The following is a 16,313-nucleotide window of genomic DNA, read 5'->3' as shown; positions in this document are numbered from 1 at the left end:
TGTGAAGCAGACAAACAGCAACTGTTGATGTTCACTCCTCAAGCACCTCACCTTGTTCTAAATCTACAAGACCATAAACGTCAAAGCAACGACTTCAGGAGCAAGTCTCCTGGGGAATGCAGGACACTGGTCCTACAGGGAGTAGGCTTCTGCACCCCAAAGGCTGCAACAGGATGTGGGAGACAGCACGAACATCCTCAACTTTGACAACGTCCCCTTTTTACCTTTGATGAAAAATAATTCCTTGTGCAAAAAAAACCCCACCAAACAAAACCACCCTATTTTCATCCACAGCCAGGTTCAAATAAAAGGTCAGACCGAATTTAGGAGAGGGCTACTAACAGCAGCGCTGCCTAATCCCAACTCTGCAGCGCAGCCACCACTGGCACAGGGAAGAAGAGGCACTGTCAGGACTGAAAGTGCTGAGAGCCACAAACCCAAACACACAAGAAAACACTTCCCTGATGGAAACGCAGCTTTCCATTCCCACCACAAAGTGGCCAACTGGCCCAGGGGTGCTAACTAAATACTAGCCATGCCGTTCTCCTCCATGAAGCCAGCACCAGCTACACTCATGGTAGGACACCATAACAACAGCACCAATGCTGGCAACCCGTGTCCTCAATGCTCAGCAAGGGAGACCCAAACTCCCTCCTCCCCAACCAAACCGTTCCAATTCTTTCCAAAATCGGCTGCAAACACCTTATCCCTCTTCAGGAAAAAGCCCCTCCGCTGCAGTTTGAGCTACACAGCGAAGAGCCAGCCTGGGACTTCAGGTTTGCAGTTGTTTTTGCAGCTCTTTGAACAACACTCCTGGGAGTGTTTTAAACTAATTGCGCCTGCTGTTGAGCAGCGTGGACTCAAGACACCCACTGATAAGCAACACGTTGCCGCAATGTGTCTTTTGGCTGAAGATCAAATGAACGTCTCTCCTGGCTGGGTCTCCTGGGCACCTCTTTCTCATCAACAGCTCCTTATGTTCAGACCTATGTTTTTATGTTCTTTACATTCAGACGGAAGTTTAATCATGAGGCGCAGCTTCCAGCAAAGCGCTGCAGCGCATCACAAACGTGGCAAACACCTTCCCTAACCTGTTGTGAGAGTCATCCTGAAGATGCATCCACGGCATTTTCATCCTCCAAATGCCATGGAGTAACACAGCAGTACCAATCGTTCTCAGGCAGGGTTCACACAAGCTGATGCTCTCTGGGATATGGGTTAAAAAAGGCACCATCTGGTCTGCTCGGTTACTGGCATGAGTGGAAGGCAACAGAGAAACAGCCAAGCAAGGCCTATAAAATGGGAGTTCTATCTGAAAGCAACAGATGACTTGGAAGGGGTGGGAACAGTGGGAAGAGGGGTTTGGAAAAGATTTTCATTAGCCTGGTCTCCCAAGTATCAAGTTTCTTCTTGTGATGTGACTGTTTTTAAAAAAAAGTCAAACATCCCCTGAATTTCATGCAGGGACAACAGTCCCGAGTTGTTAAAAACACTTATCAAAATAAGCAGCTGGGTAGGGAACAGACTGTTAGTTCCCCCGCTGAGGGAAAAGCTCATTCCTCAAACACGAGGGAGCTCGTGGTGGACGGAGACCCCAAAACACAAAACCACAGGAGGCTGAGCTCCACCGGCGCCTCGGCTTGCCCCAGAATTCAGATCCTGCTCGGTGTTTGTTTTTAAAGATAACCCAGCCAGTGCCACCCTGGTAACGAGAGAAGGTTAAACGAGGCAGAGAAGTTACCAAACACCAACTGAGAAAACATGAAATAAGAGACAGGCATCGGATCGCCGCCATGGCTGGTACTGCGGGGGAACAAAAGGTGACGGCACGGAGGCGTGGTATTACCCCAGCCTCACCACCCAGTCTGCAAAGAGCATACTAGAAAAATAATCAGCATCTGTCAGTCATTTCAGATGCAAACCCTGTGTAAGTCACTAAGAGACCACTCTTCAACCCTGCCGGTGTGAGGAGCGAGCATCTCATGCATCTGAAGTGGGGAGCATTGTGTCTTTACACCTATAGTTACTCAAAACTTAAAAAAAAAAAGCCATGGTCTAATTAAAAAATTCTTCTTCACAGCACACCCTCCTCTTCCAAGAAAAGTTATTTCAGTGCTCTGCCTCAATTTAATGAAACTTGAACCATGTCCAGAGGGCTCTTGGAGGATAAGATGAAATCCCAATTCCCCAGCCAGTCGCTCCATCTGCAGCTGAGCTGTGTGTTATAAATTATCTGTCCTCAGCTCCCAGCACCGGGCCCAAACACACTTGTCTGTCTGTCTTTACACAAGCACACGATGTGCACGCCACCCAGGTGGCACCAGGCAGAGAAGTCCCATCCCACAGCTGGCTAATGGCATGGGATGTGACATCAGGCAGAAAACAGAACTTTGCACCTACGCAGCACCCAGCGTGGCATGACGGTCTCTTTTTCCAAGCTGCAGTTGCCCTGATTAAATCACAGCTGACACCTCAAAAAACACCGAAGGTTAAGTCACCCTGAAGAATGATTGTTTCTTAGATAAGAAACACTTTGCCTGCCCCGCATTTGTTTTCGGTGGATGAAGGGCAGAACTGAAATTCAAGCAGAAGGCACACAGATCCTGCATCAGATGCTCAGGTGGGAAAACGTGCCTGTGAGCTGCAGCTCTGACACCTGAAGACAGGGAAATACCAGCACCAAGCCAGATACCACCTCAGCAGAGGACAAGTGCATTGGGTCCTCTAAGAAGTCCAAAGCACAGCCAAGAAGTGCCACGTCTTCAGAGAGAAGATCTGACCCGTTATCAAATCGTTTCAGGCATTCTCTGCTGGGAAGCGGTCACCAGATGGCTGTGATGCTTCTGCATGAAGATCACGATGTCTCTGATACCAAGAGCACCTTTCACAACCCGAGCTGGGAGTCAGGCACCCAACTGATCTCATCACAGCTCCCACAGGTTGCCCCTGCAAGCTAATTGGCTCAAGGTATTTAATTTTTGTCTTATGAAAACGCAACACGGGGCTGAGCCCAACTGCTGCATGCGTGAGGAAAAAAGTCATCACGTGGCCATGAGTCACAATACCGACACCGTGTACCTCGGAGAGCTGGCGGGGGAAAAGCTCCAGATCGCTCAGGGATCAGAGAGGACAACAGCTCCCTGCAGGTCCCCCAGGCAGGGTCCCCACGTCAGCTCCAGCTGTTACCAAAACACAACCTCGCCAAGTACCAGCGCTGCCAAAGCTTTGGTGAATTTGAGGGGGGGGAAAAGGTTGGAAAAAAAAAATCAGTCTCAGAAAAAAGGCCTCCAGGAGCAGCAAAGCTTGCAGCTTGCTTGATTAGTTATGTAGATGAAGGCTATTTTAGAACAAACTTATGCTTTTAATTATTTCTGCATGAATTGGCAGGACTGCTTCAACATAATTACACAGAGCATCTAAACCCAGTAAAATTGTAACAGGCTGAATAACGGTGTGTTTTAGGCATGAAGGGCTCCACACTGCCTGCACCGGCACAGCCAGAGCCACAGAAATGCCGTTTGCACAGGCCAGTCCCAGCAGGGAAGCGAAACTGGCTGGATTTGGCAACAGGACAACTTTGCGCATCCTGCAACGAGCTTTGTCACTCAGTGCCACACAGAACCCATCCGAGACGCAGCCCAGCACCACACACCAGGCCTTCTGAAAGGCGCTGGAGAGCAGAGCTCAGGGTACAGGCTAGCACCTAAACTAACCAGGAAGAGTTCCTGCGCCCTCCTCCATTTTGGCTGCTCATCCCAACTGGAAAAATCCCACAGGTCTCCACATCAGCAGAATCACATGCCTGTGCCTGCAGAGCTGCGTTTTCCTGGAGGCAAATTAGGAGAGGCAGTGTTTAGGATGGGGATTTGTGCGAGGACTCCCAGGCTGTTCCCAACCTCCCAGGAGCACTGGCTTTTGTTGGAGAAAGTGTTTACCTGCCAGTGCGAACCGGGGCGTGCAGTCATTCAAACCATACCCAGTTCAAGACAAGCCACTGCTGGCACTTGCACACAAAAACAATTCCATCACATGGGTAGGGGTTGGCACGACCTTGGTCAGTCGCTATTCAGCGCTCAGGTTTACTTTCATAAAAAACCCCAAAGCTGAGGAGTTGCTCAACACGCAGAATTGTGAAAGGGAAACATTGTGAAGTGACTTGAAGTCCCCAAGGAGAAGCAACCACACAAACAGCTCCAGGATTACCCTTACCCCAACTACCCCAAGAGTTATCAGACTACTGAGATCGCCTCCGCCAGCAGTCAAAACACCTCTGCGACACAAGATGCTGTGACAACGGAGTCAGAGCACCTCCGGGAAGAATGGAGTGTGCAGCTGAAGTCTCCTCTCCTTCCTCCTCTGTCCAAGAAAAGATGATGCTTATAGAAGAGGAGAGGAAGTCAAATGCACCAAAACACTCCCAATTTTGGGTCTGTCACTAATTCACCAAGCTCTCCTAACACCCAGGCTGGGTTAACAGCAGAGCTGGGAAAGAACAGCCACCGTGGGTACAAGCACGACCCTTTTCTTAGCCTACATAATTCTGCAAAGCCCAAACTAGGGCAGTTATTTTAACAGAGCTGGGGAAGAACGTATGGACTCCAAACCTCATCTATAAAGAAATAAATTTCCTCTAAACTTCACCGCATCAGCAGTACCGCAAGAGGCTCACTCCAGTTACATAAACCACCGCATGATCTCTTACAACCAGTTAACAATACCAGACACTACATATCCCAGACCTTTTAATACCATGTTATGAAAAAAAATCCCAAGTGCTTGCTCAAACAATGGAACAAACCTCATGAATTTCTCCACCAGGCTCTGGATGTATTACTGAAAGGACATTTGTTCCCACTGCAGGTATTTTTCTTCTGGCAACTAACTGTTCTGCTCTACCCGCACATTAACAGGGCTACATGTAGGGAGAGCACATTTCAGCCTTCCCTTTGATCACCAGGAATCATTACACTAATTCTTAAAACTAGAAGACCATGACATTTGGGAGAGATTGCAGTTAAGCACCTGCTGGTCAAGGCCAGGTGCAAACCTGATCTGAGATAAGTTGGTGGGTTTTTTTTCCCAAACAAGAGTAGATACAGATCACTATTCCAGTGTCACTCTGTGTGGAAGTCCAATTATTTCAGACGAGCTTCTCCAGAGTAACAACGTGCTCAAGTCCTTACCTGAGGACATGCTGAGAAGCACAGCAATCAGGTATTTTGCTGCCATCCAAAGTCAACAGCAGACCAAAAGGCAGCTGCTGCTTGTACTTTTAAAAGCTTCACCTGGTCTCTAATGCATTGAATCCAATTACTGTCCAGCCTTTGGGATACTCCCTCCATTCTGTCATTTGCTGACAAGGACAGGCAGCCTCAGACCCAAAGCCCTTAGTGCCTTCCCAGTATCACCACAAAGAACTCAACACTGCAAAAAAAAAAAAACCCAAAGCCCTGACATACAAAAATATGAAGAAATATTCCACCCAGAGGATTTGCAAGGATTGCTTACTAACACCAAAACAAACACCTGGAGAATAAAGTAGCATCTTGACATGCAGCCAAGAAGTTTTCTACATACACATATGATCACCAACCTCAGAGCACCTCTTGCAAGGGTACAAGCGAAACCAGGTTAAATGGAAAAGAAAAACTATTCTTAGGACAAGGACCACTTGGGAAGCAGAATTGTTTGTTAATACACCCTGTCCTACAGGAGACACCCAACACAGTTGTTCTGGTCCTCACAAACTCAATCTGTCTTCCCCAAGGTGGAAATCATCGGTGTAACAAAAACAACCCACAACCCAGACATTGGAAAAGGCAAACCTACGTGGCCAGATGGTCCACCTACCAGCCCACAATGTGCTGCCTGGTCCTGAGCTCACACAAAGCTGCAAAGAAAGGGCACAGGAGTCATCCTGTACCCGGCAGACTTTAGAGACAGGCAGCTTTTGCCTCCTCTGCGCTCTCATTATCACCCACAAGAACTTCTAAAGACCAAAATGTGGACCAAACACAGCATAAGTTCTCTGCTAAAGAGAATCTGTAGTTCTTCTGAAGAGAAATATTCCATTCAGCTCTTCTCAAAATCCACGAATGCATTTTAACTGGAAAAAGTCAAAATACAAGAGAAGTGACACTTCCTTTCTCAGGAAGCCTGCACACACAGCGACTGCAGCGGGGCAACACCACCACCGCCGGTTTCGTACTCCTGCAAGCTCTGCAAAACCAGCTCAGCTACGGCAGAGCATGCCAAACTGAAATCATCTTCCATGCAAAGTCAGATCCTATCAGAGGATCTGTGGCAGCGCCAGGCACAGAGCACACAGCGTAATTAGCATACCCCTGCCCAGGCAGCTCGCACACCAGCGTGGGCACTTCTGGTTCGAGAAACACGGGCACCCAGGGGCTGCTTTCACCCGACTACCTGATAAAAGGACTTAACTCCAGTACCCCATAATAAGCAAAAACCTTAACAGCCAAGCCCCAATGATACAATCTCTCTATTCAACTAAGAACACAAGTGCTCCCTTCCTTCTCTGTCCCATGAAGGAGAAGATGAAAGGACACCTACACCAGCCCAAGGAGCACCTTCTGCTCTCAGAGCCCCAGCCCAAAGCCACCGGGGAGGGACCGTCCCCATGCAGCAGCCCGGGGGGAGCACCGGTAACATCCAGGCTCAGAAGGGTTATTTCAGCAGGCAGCTGGCTCAGAAAAGCCCCCGCCCTCAAGAAAGCAGCACACTCCCCTCACCCCCCCACGGGAGCAGAGCAGGCAGCCACCTCCCCTCTCACCCAAAGAGGGATGGGGGACCCAACGTCGGGTGAAGTGACAGGACCAGACCTGGGGACCTCACATGGAGCTGAGCCTTCGCCAGCAACACAAAGGCAAAGCTGCCTCTCAAGAGTGGCCTTGTCCACAGGGCCCCCCAAGATGACCCAGGGAGACCTCCAGAGCACTGAGTCCTCCTCACACCTCCCCAGGGATCCCTCAGGCCTCTCAGGACCCTCCCCAGCACCCTTCACCACCCCTTGCCATCTAAAGATCTTTTAACCTTGTGGACCCCCTCCTCTCCCCAAAGTCACCCTCTGAGGCCCCTAAAGCCATTCTGAGCCCTGGCAAGGCCCAATCCCCTGCCCAGTGGCTCCTTCACCCTCTCCAAGCCCCAAAGACCCCCAAAGGTCTCAGCCCTCCCCTCTCTGCAGAGCTCCCTCTGCTTTCCCAACACCCCGGTCCAGTCCACTCCCCCCCTCCCCTGCGTCCCGCAGACACACCCCCCCCCACTGAAACTGCACACACCCTGCGGCACAGACACCAGCCTCCACCGGGATCACCCCCTGCTCCCCACAAGCCCACTCCTGAGGCCGGGAGACCCTCATTCGCCCCCCCCCCCCCCCCCCCCCCCGGACCCTCCCCAGAGCCCTGCCCCACCACCCCCCCCGAAGCCCCTCACCGCCCAGAGCCCTGCCCCACCACCCCCCCCGAAGCCCCTCACCGCCCAGAGCCCTGCCCCACCACCCCCCCCGAAGCCCCTCACCGCCCAGAGCCCTGCCCCACCACCCCCCCCGAAGCCCCTCACCGCCCAGAGCCCTGCCCCACCACCCCCCCCCGAAGCCCCTCACCGCCCAGAGCCCTGCCCCCCCCCCCCCCCCCGAAGCCCTCACCGCCCGAGCCCTGCCCCACCACCCCCCCCGAAGCCCCTCACCGCCCAGAGCCCTGCCCCACCACCCCCCCGATAGGCCCCTCACCGCCCAGAGCCCTGCCCCACCACCCCCCCCCGAAGCCCCTCACCGCCCAGAGCCCTGCCCCACCCACCCCGCCCGAAGCCCCTCACCGCCCAGAGCCCTGCCCCACCACCCCCCCCCGAAGCCCCTCACCGCCCAGAGCCCTGCCCCACCAACCCCCCCGAACCCCTCACCGCCCAGAGCCCTGCCCACCACCCCCCCCGAAGCCCCTCACCGCCCAGAGCCCTGCCCCACCACCCCCCACCCGAAGCCCCTCACCGCCCAGAGCCCTGCCCACCACCCCCCCCCGAAGCCCCTCACCGCCCAGAGCCCTGCCCCACCACCCCCCCCCGAAGCCCCTCACCGCCCAGAGCCCTGCCCCACCACCCCCCCCGAAGCCCCTCACCGCCCAGAGCCCTGCCCCACCACCCCCCCCGAAGCCCCTCACCGCCCAGAGCCCTGCCCCACCACCCCCCCCGAAGCCCCTCACCGCCCAGAGTCGTCGTGGCCCCCCCCAGCCACCCCCGGCCCCTCCTCACCGAGCAGCAGCAGCTTCACCACATCTTCCCCCCGGGACCCTCCCACCCCCCGAGGCCCCTCACCGCTGAAACCCTCATGCTGTAGACCCCGGCTCCTCCTCACCGAGCAGTAGCAGCTTCACCTCATCGCCCCCGGGGATCCCCCCCAGAGCCCTCCCCACCCCCCGAAGCCCCTCACCGCCCAGACCCCCTCCGCAGCCGCCCCTGGCTCCTCCTCACCGAGCAGCAGCAGCTTCACTTCCTTGGCCGCCTTCTCGCCGTCCTCCCGCAGGTTACGGTCGATCATCTTGCTCCGCTCCACCGCCGCCTTGTCCTCGGCGCTCAGCGTACAGCCCATGGCGGCGGCGGGGAAGGCCGGCAGGCGGCCCGGCCGCCGGCAGCGCGATGGGAGCGGGGCCGGTGCGGGGTTGCGCCTCTCGCCTGCCTCGGCCCGGGCGGCTCCCTGAGGCGGCGCCGGATATCCGGTCACCCGCCCGCGGGGCACGACGGGAAGTGCAGTCCCCGCGCGGCATGCTGGGAGCTGAGGGCGGGGCTTCCGCCCCGGCGCAGCGGGGCATGGCGGGAGCAGAGAGTAGCGCCTTACTTCCGCCTCGGTGGAGCGGGGCATGATGGGAGACGGGAGGCGCGCCCTTCTTCCGCCTCGGTGTAGGGGGGCATGATGGGAACTGTAGTCCTCCGGGGGTCGCTGGGGCCTGCGGCTGCCTTGGCCCCACAGCGGCCTCGGCCCCCCCAGCACCCCACGGCTGCCTTGGCCCCACAGCAGCCCTGCAGCAGCCCCATAGGGGCCCCACAGTGGCCTCGGCCCCTCCAGCAGCCCCTCAGAGGACCCCCAGCAGCCGCAGCGCCCTGAGCAGCCCCGCACTGGCCCTGGTCCCCCAGCGGCCCTGGCCCCCCAGCAACCCCACAGTGTCCCCGGCCCCCAGGCAGCCCTACAGTGCCCCCCCAGCAGCCTCAGCCCCCCCAGCAGCACCCCAGCAGCCTCTCAGCAGCCCCAGTCCCACAGCAGCCCCACAGTGGCCCTCGCCCCCCAGCAGCCCCCCAGCAACCCCAGCCCCCCACCAGCAGCCCCACAGCAGCCTCCCAGCAGCCCCAGCCCCACAGCAGCTCTACAGTGTCCCTGGACCCCCAGCACCTCCCCAGCAGCCCCACAGCGACCCCAGCCTCCCAGCAGCCCTACAGTGCCCTCCCCAGCAGCCCCACATTGTGTTGCCAGCCCTATGCCCACTGGCCCTCCGCTGCCCCAGGGGTCTGGGCCTGGGGCACCAGGGAAGTGAGGGGCCAGGCAGGGGGCCAGGTTCCTGGGCTGGGGAGGGGGCTCAGGGACAATGACAGAGGGGACAACCCATTGCAGGGGACCAGAGGAGTGGGGCTGCCCCACTCCCAGCCCCACTGCTGGCTATACAGGGCCTGAGGACCCCCTCCTGCAGAGACCCACCACATCAGGACAGCAGTGACCCCAAACCCAGAGCCCCCTGGCTCCCACGCTTTGCTGGGATTGTGCCCACCAACCTGCCTCCCTCCAAACCCGGTGGCCCTTCCCAGCAAGTGCCATGGGCCCCCCGCTCCCCCACGGCGGCGCAGACCCCCAGCGAGGCACTCAGACCAGCTGTCCCCTTGCAGCCATGTTTGCCCCCAGACCCCCCCCAGCGCTACAGCTCCAGCTTGGGAGAGGCGACCACTGGCACGAAGAGCCCGTCGCCACCACGCCGCTCCGTCCCCTCCATTGCATCCTCATCGATCTGCCCTGGGATGCGGAAATCCACAGGGGCCTGGTCCCGCTTGGGGCTGGGGGTGCGAGGCCGGGGCTCGGCAGGACAACCGGTGCCCTGGAGGAACTGGAGGAAGTTCTCCTCGATGGAGCCTTCCCGGCTGGGCAGCCGCAGGTCCTCCTCAGGCGGCTGCTTGAAGAAACACGTGAGAAGCCGGCCCAGCTCGCCCCGGATCTGCCGGTTGAGGCACCCATAGAAGAAAGGGTTGGAGGTAAAGCAGAAGTAGCCCAGCCAAGTGACCACGGTCTCGGCCGCCGGCCCCACCAAGGGCTGGGCGCTCAGGGCGGTGTAGAGGTGGAAGGAAAAGTAGGGCAACCAGCAGAAGAGGAACTGCCCCCCCACGGCAAGCAGGATGGCAGCTGCCTTGCCCCCCCCGAACGTCCTCTGTGGGGTGGTACGAGGGGCTCCCGAGGTGGTGACCATGGTGGAGCGGCTGCTGAGCGACTCGGAGCGGCGTCGCGGTGTCTCCATCCAGGTGGGAAGGGGGCCGTGGTGCATGGCGGCCACCCGCGCCACCTTGAACATGCTGCAGTAGACCACCACGATGATGATGAGGGGCAGGAGGAAGTAGAAGGCGGCAAAGAAGACCACGAAGAACTTGCAGTAGGGACCGCGGCTCCATTGCAAGGAGCAGCCGCGGCCAGCGGGCACTGGCGGGCGGTCAGGGGACAACCAGCCCAGCACGGGGACGAGGGAAGTGGCCACGGCTTTGAGCCAGACGCCGACGAGGACACAGGCCACCAGCCCCACCGTCATCCTCACCTCATAGCGCATGGGGTGCACCACATAGTAGTAACGCTCCACATTGATGGTGGAGATGGAGAGGATGCACATGCTGATGAAGCAGACGCTGAGGAACAGGTAAACACGGCACATGGCCTCGCCGAAAACCGGGCTGTCGAAGACGGCCGAGCCAGAGAGCATCTCCAGCGGCATCAGCGTGAGGGCGGCCAAGAAGTCCACCAGGCAGAGGTGGAAGACGAAGACAAATTTGCGCAATGCCGGCGTCTTCACGATGACGGTCATGACGGCGGCGTTGCCCACGATGGCTGTCAGGTCGATGAGCAGCATGAAGAAGAGCCCCACCGATTTAGAGGCCACATCTTTGGGTTTGCCGTCAGCTGTGCCGTTGGGGGGCATGGGGCCCGGGGAGGGCTGGAGCACCCGTGCCCCCCTAGAGCCGTTCCAGCCCCACGGGACGGGCAGGGAGGGCTCCATCCTGTGCCACCACGCTGGTGTTCACCGGCCCATCGCCCATCCTCGGGGCGGCCAGCGCGGGGCGGCCGGGCATCGCCAGGGGCTCACATCCTCGCCCACCCTACGCCTGCTGCCGGCCCCAGGTGGCGTGGCGGTGGCACTCAGAGCACCCAAGGGTGCCCCCCGGCCCCGCTCATCTCCCCGCTCCTCGCTGCCAGGCAGCACTGGGCACCTGCAGGGGAGGCAGAGCTGTCAAAGGAGGATGACCCTGGGGGGACCCGTGAGCTCAGCTGTGACCCCCAGATGCAGCCCCCATCCCCCCCCGGACCCCTCCATGCCACCCCCCATCAAACCCTTCTCAACCAAAAGCCTGGTTTCCCCCAAAAATGAGCAATTCTGGGGCTAAGCCCCCCAAATTCCAACATTTCGACCCAAAACCCCCCAGTGGGATCCTCCACCCAGAGCCTCGGGGCCACGAGGGGTCGCGGGGCACAGGTGGGGGGGTCACCGGTGCCCTGGACTCCTGGGTTCACTCCTTGCGCTTTGGGGGCTGTGCAAGACCCCCCCACCCCGAGCTGGGCCCTGGGATGGGTGCTGCACCCAAATCCACCCTAATGGGGTGCCACTGGCTATGGTGCGGTAGGGGGGCTGGGGGCCACCGCGGAGCCCCCCTCCCCCACGGGTGCTTCCCCAGTGGGGAGGGGGACCCCATCCCCTGCACCCCAGGGAGCCCTGGGGGGGCTGCGCTGATGGAAGGGGGATGCAGGCAGAGGGTCCCCCCTTCCCCTCCCCGCCGCCCTCCCCTCCCCGGCGCCCAGGGGTGATGCCGCCGGCTGGGACCCCCCCTCCCACCTCCGGGGGGGTCCCCCGCTCCCCCCAGGCCTCATCCTCGCCCCCGCCCCCCGGACATCGCCCCAGCTGGGCGGCTCGACCGCGGCACCTACCCTGGGGGGCTGCATGGGGCCGAGGGCGGGGGACCGGGGGGGCGCCCCGGGGCGGGGGGGGGCCCCGGGCCGGGCGGGGATGCTCGGGGCCGGGCGGGGGCCGGGGCGCTGCGGCGAGGGATGCTCCGCACCCGCCCGGCTGCTGGGTCCTAAGCGCCTCCCGCCAGCGCGCCGGTACCCCGGCCCCGGCCGCCCCGGTCCCGCTGGAGCGGCGGCACCCGGCGGCGGGAGCGGCGGCTGAAGCCCGGCTCTGCTCCCCCGGGATGCGGGATGGAGGGGGGGGGCTGGGTGTCCCCCCCCGGTGCCTGCCCCGCGTGGTGCTTCGGGCCTCAGTTTCCCCAATCGCCCCGCAAAGGGGGTGGGGGGGGTCGCTGGAGGGGGAGGCTGGGAGGGAGCAGCCTTTTTGTGGGGAGACAAAGCGGGGGGCGGGGGGCGGGGGGGGGGGGCCGGCCCGGGAGGCACCCGGGGGGGAGGGGGCAGCGGGAGGGAGGGGGCAGGTGTCAGATCCGCGGGGGGGGCACAGGGTGGGGAGGGGGACGGGTGCAGGGGGGTGCACAGGACTGGGGGGGGCGCTCAGAGGGGTCGCAGAGCCCCCCGGCTCTGCCCACTCCCAAGCCCAGTACCCCTTCCCTTGCTACCAGTTCGGCAATGGAGCAACTGGGATCGGGGTAACGCCCCCCCCCCCCAGCCTCAGTTTCCCCAGGGCATACGGGGGGCTCCCCACCTCCTCCCGGGGCCGGCATCACCCCAAAAACCTGCACAAGCCGCGAACTTCCCCCCGCAGTGCCGGGACCCCTGTCCACGCGTGCCTGGGGGGTCGGGGGGGGGGGGGGGGGGGGTCGAGCAGCCTCCGCCGGGGCGCGGTGCGGGGGGGGGAGGGGCAGGCGGGCCACGCGTGTCCGTGCCGCAGGGCCCCCCGCGTCACGCGCCCATTGCTAGGTTACGACGGACCCAAAAATAAACCCATCCAAACCAGATTAGAAACGCGGGACCTGGGATGAACCGGCGCCGGGGCCCTCCCGCCCCGCACGCGCCAGGGACCCCCGTGGGCGCACCCACGCTGTCCGGTGTGTGCCCCCCCCCCCCCCCCCGCCTCCATCCCCTGCGTGCTTCCCGGGCCACGTGCAGCAGCTGGGAACAGGAATCGATGCCGCTGCCCGGGGTGGGGGAAACACCTGGGACCCCCTTGTCCTGGTCACTCGTGGGTGCCCACCCTACCCCAGCCTGGATGCCCACCCACCCCGAGTGCCCACCCACCCCACATCCTGGATGCCCACCCCCCATGAGTGCCCACCCCCCACACACCCTGGGTGCTGGATTCCCAACCCCCCTAGTGCCCACCCCACGCCAGCCTGGATGCCCACCCACCCCGAGTGCCCACCCCACCCCACCCCCATCCTGGACACCCACTCCCCCTGAGTGCCCACCTTAGCTGCCCACCCACCCAAGCTCACACCCCACCGGCCCCCACCTCTTCCCTCCCTCCCACCAGCGTTCAACCGCGCTGACACCCCCCCCAGCACCCCGACGTTTCGGGGATCCCTCGCAGTGGGGGGGCGCAGACCCCACAAGCCAGGAAGGAGCTGGCTTCGAGGAGCATCAGCCCCCCCCCCCCCGGGTGTCCGCAATGGTAGCAGGGGGTCTCCACACCCCCTCGCCCCTGCACACAGGGTGCATCTTGAGAATGGGGGGGTCCTGGGGGGGTTTCTTCTCCCTGGGGAAACTGAGGCAGGGCCCGCGCGGCGCCGGTGACAGCAGATCGATGGCTTTGCTCTTTCCTGCCACCGGCGCATCAATAATTCAGCCTTGGGGGGGGGGGGGGAGGGGGGAGGGGGAGGGGCGAGCCGGACAGGACACAGCCTCATAGACACCCACCAGCTCCCCCTACTCCCCCCCGCCATGCCCTCCCGCAGCGGGGGGGCAGACACCCCCCAGCCCAGGGACCCCCCCAGCTCCTCTGCTCCCCAACTGCCCTGGCACCGTGCCATGCAGGCCCCCGAAAACACATGCCCAGGGGGTCCTTGTGTGGCCCCAAACCTTGACACCCCCCACCCAGCTCCCCCCGGGGTGGTCCTGTCCCCCCAAAAGGGGCTGGCTGCTGGCCCCCACCCTACAGCCCAGCCAGACCCTGGGGGGCTCGGTGTGGTGGGTGCTGGGGGTGGGGGGCTGCCTTGGCATTATGAGGCATATGGTGCCCTAGCACCCCAGTATGTCAGCACCCCAGCATCCTGGCACCCCAGCACCCTGGTGCCCAAGCACCCCACTATCCCAGCACCCTGGCACCACAGCAACCTAACATCCCAGTACCTCAGCACCCCACCACCCTGAGACTGCTGGCACCCCATCATCCTGGCACCCCAGTACCTATTAACTTGGTACCCCAGCACCAAGGCTCTATAGCACCCCAGCACCCCGGCACCCCAGCACCCCCCTGGCATACCCATACCCCAACACCGCAGCACCCTGGCATACCCGTACCCTGGCACCCCAGCACCCTGGCATACCCATACCCAGGCACCCCAGTACCCCAGTGCCCTGGCACCCCAGCACCCTGGCATCCCAGCACCCCCCTGGCATATCCATACCCCAAAACCCCAGCACCCCAACAGCACCCTGGCATACTCATACCTGAGCATCCCAGTACCCCAGTACCCTGGCACCCCAGCACCCCAGCAGCACCCTGGCATACTCATACCTGAGCATCCCAGTACCCCAGTACCCTGGCACCCCAGCACCCCAGCAGCACCCTAGCACACCTGTACCCCAGCACCCCAGCACCCTGGCACAGCTGACTGGCTCCTCCAGCTGTGCCAGCACATCTGGAGAGCCCCGGCCTGCACGCAGGGTAAGCATGTCTGCACGTGTGTCTCGTGTGCCTGTGGCTGGCTGGGGGACACACGCGTGCCCACATGTATGGCAGGTGCATCTGTGTGCATGCACACGTGTGTGAACCTGGCGTGTTTCACATGCAGGTGATCGGGGTGCACACACGTGTGCGTGTCTCCAGCGTGTGTGTGCACACACTAGTGTGCATGCCTGTGTGTCTGTGTGTGGACACTGCACGCGTGTGCTCCCATGCAGCCCACACGCCTGCAGCCGGGCAGCCGGCACCAATCCTGCCCAGCACGCTGCTGGGGGCATGGTGCTGTGCCAGCTCCCCCCAGGATGCCTGGGACCCACGCAGGTCCCCCCCAGGGTGGCACAAGGACAAGGACACCCAGATTCCCCCAGCAGGCTGCCAAGGTCAGGGTGTGGGTGCCGCAGCCGGGGCACCCTCGCTGCGGGGGGGTCTGGGTGCTGGGGGGGGCCGGGCTGGCAGCGGGTGCTGGGCAGGGATTAGCACCCGGATTAAAGTGGAGAAATTGAGGACAATCAAAGGACAAAATTCACTGGCAGCCAGCAGTGGGGAGGGGGGTGACGATGGCAGGGGTTGGGGGGACAGCATGGGGTGGCCCCCAACGAGAGGGAGCGCACGCTGGGGCGCAGGGAGCAGCGGGTGGAGGGGGGGCAGGGTTAGGAGCACCCTGGGGACACCCCGCTCCATCTGGCAGGGGGTCCCCTCTAATTACTGCCCACCCCCACCCCCAATAAAAAGCTGCATCATCTCCGCGCGGTTTGTTCCAGCTCCTTTCCCTCCAATTCCAGACCCAAAACCCAGCACAAATGGTTCGTGGCTAAAAATACACCCGGGGCGCAGTGCCACGGCCACGCGTTGGGGGGGTGGGGGGCACCCCCCCCGGCTGGGCCAGCGGCACCCAGGGGTGCCCCTCCACAGGGACCCCAGGAGGGACCTGTCCCCTCCATCCCGGGGTGGTGGTGGGCTGGGTGGGAGGTCGGAACAGGGGGATTTGGCCTGGAATGGGGGGTCTGGGTCAGTGCCGTGGGTGCGGGTTGGTGCCGTGGGTGCGGGTGGGTGCTATGGGGTGCAGGTGGGTGCTGTGGGGTGCGAGTTGGTGCCGTGGGGTGAGAGTTGGTGCCGTGGGGTGCAGGTGAGTGCTGTGGGGTGTGTGTCGGTGCTGTGGGGTGTGTGTTGGTGCCATGGGTGCGGGTGGGTGCCATGGGTGTGCGTTGGCACTGTGGGGTGCAGGTTGGTGCTGTGGGGTGTGTGTTGGTGCTGTGGGGTGCGGTTGGTGCCGTGGGA

General features: G+C 61.3%; 2 protein-coding genes across 2 annotated transcripts in view; both read right to left on the bottom strand.

Annotated features, from left to right (window-relative positions):
• The window catches only part of GNAI3 (G protein subunit alpha i3), a 32,927-nt gene extending 24,206 nt beyond the window's left edge, over positions 1 to 8,721 (bottom strand). The window contains exon 1 of the mRNA XM_037410157.1: positions 8,482 to 8,721. Coding sequence (XP_037266054.1) covers positions 8,482 to 8,599 — 118 coding nt within the window. The 5' untranslated portion in view covers positions 8,600 to 8,721. The remainder of the gene's footprint in view (positions 1 to 8,481) is intronic.
• A 1,171-nt stretch (positions 8,722 to 9,892) lies between these two features.
• GPR61 (G protein-coupled receptor 61) lies at positions 9,893 to 12,426 on the bottom strand. Its single transcript, XM_037410584.1, has 2 exons — positions 12,173 to 12,426; positions 9,893 to 11,460 (listed from the first exon to the last, which is right to left on the bottom strand). Exon 2 carries the CDS (start codon positions 11,247 to 11,249, stop codon positions 9,912 to 9,914), a length of 1,338 nt encoding a protein of 445 aa, XP_037266481.1. The 5' UTR covers positions 11,250 to 11,460; positions 12,173 to 12,426; the 3' UTR covers positions 9,893 to 9,911.
• Between the last annotated feature and the right edge of the window lie 3,887 nt (positions 12,427 to 16,313).

The sequence above is a fragment of the Falco rusticolus genome, chromosome 17, assembly GCF_015220075.1.
Source record: "Falco rusticolus isolate bFalRus1 chromosome 17, bFalRus1.pri, whole genome shotgun sequence".
Taxonomy (NCBI): Eukaryota; Metazoa; Chordata; class Aves; order Falconiformes; family Falconidae; genus Falco; species Falco rusticolus.
This window is presented reverse-complemented; position numbering and strand designations above follow the sequence as displayed.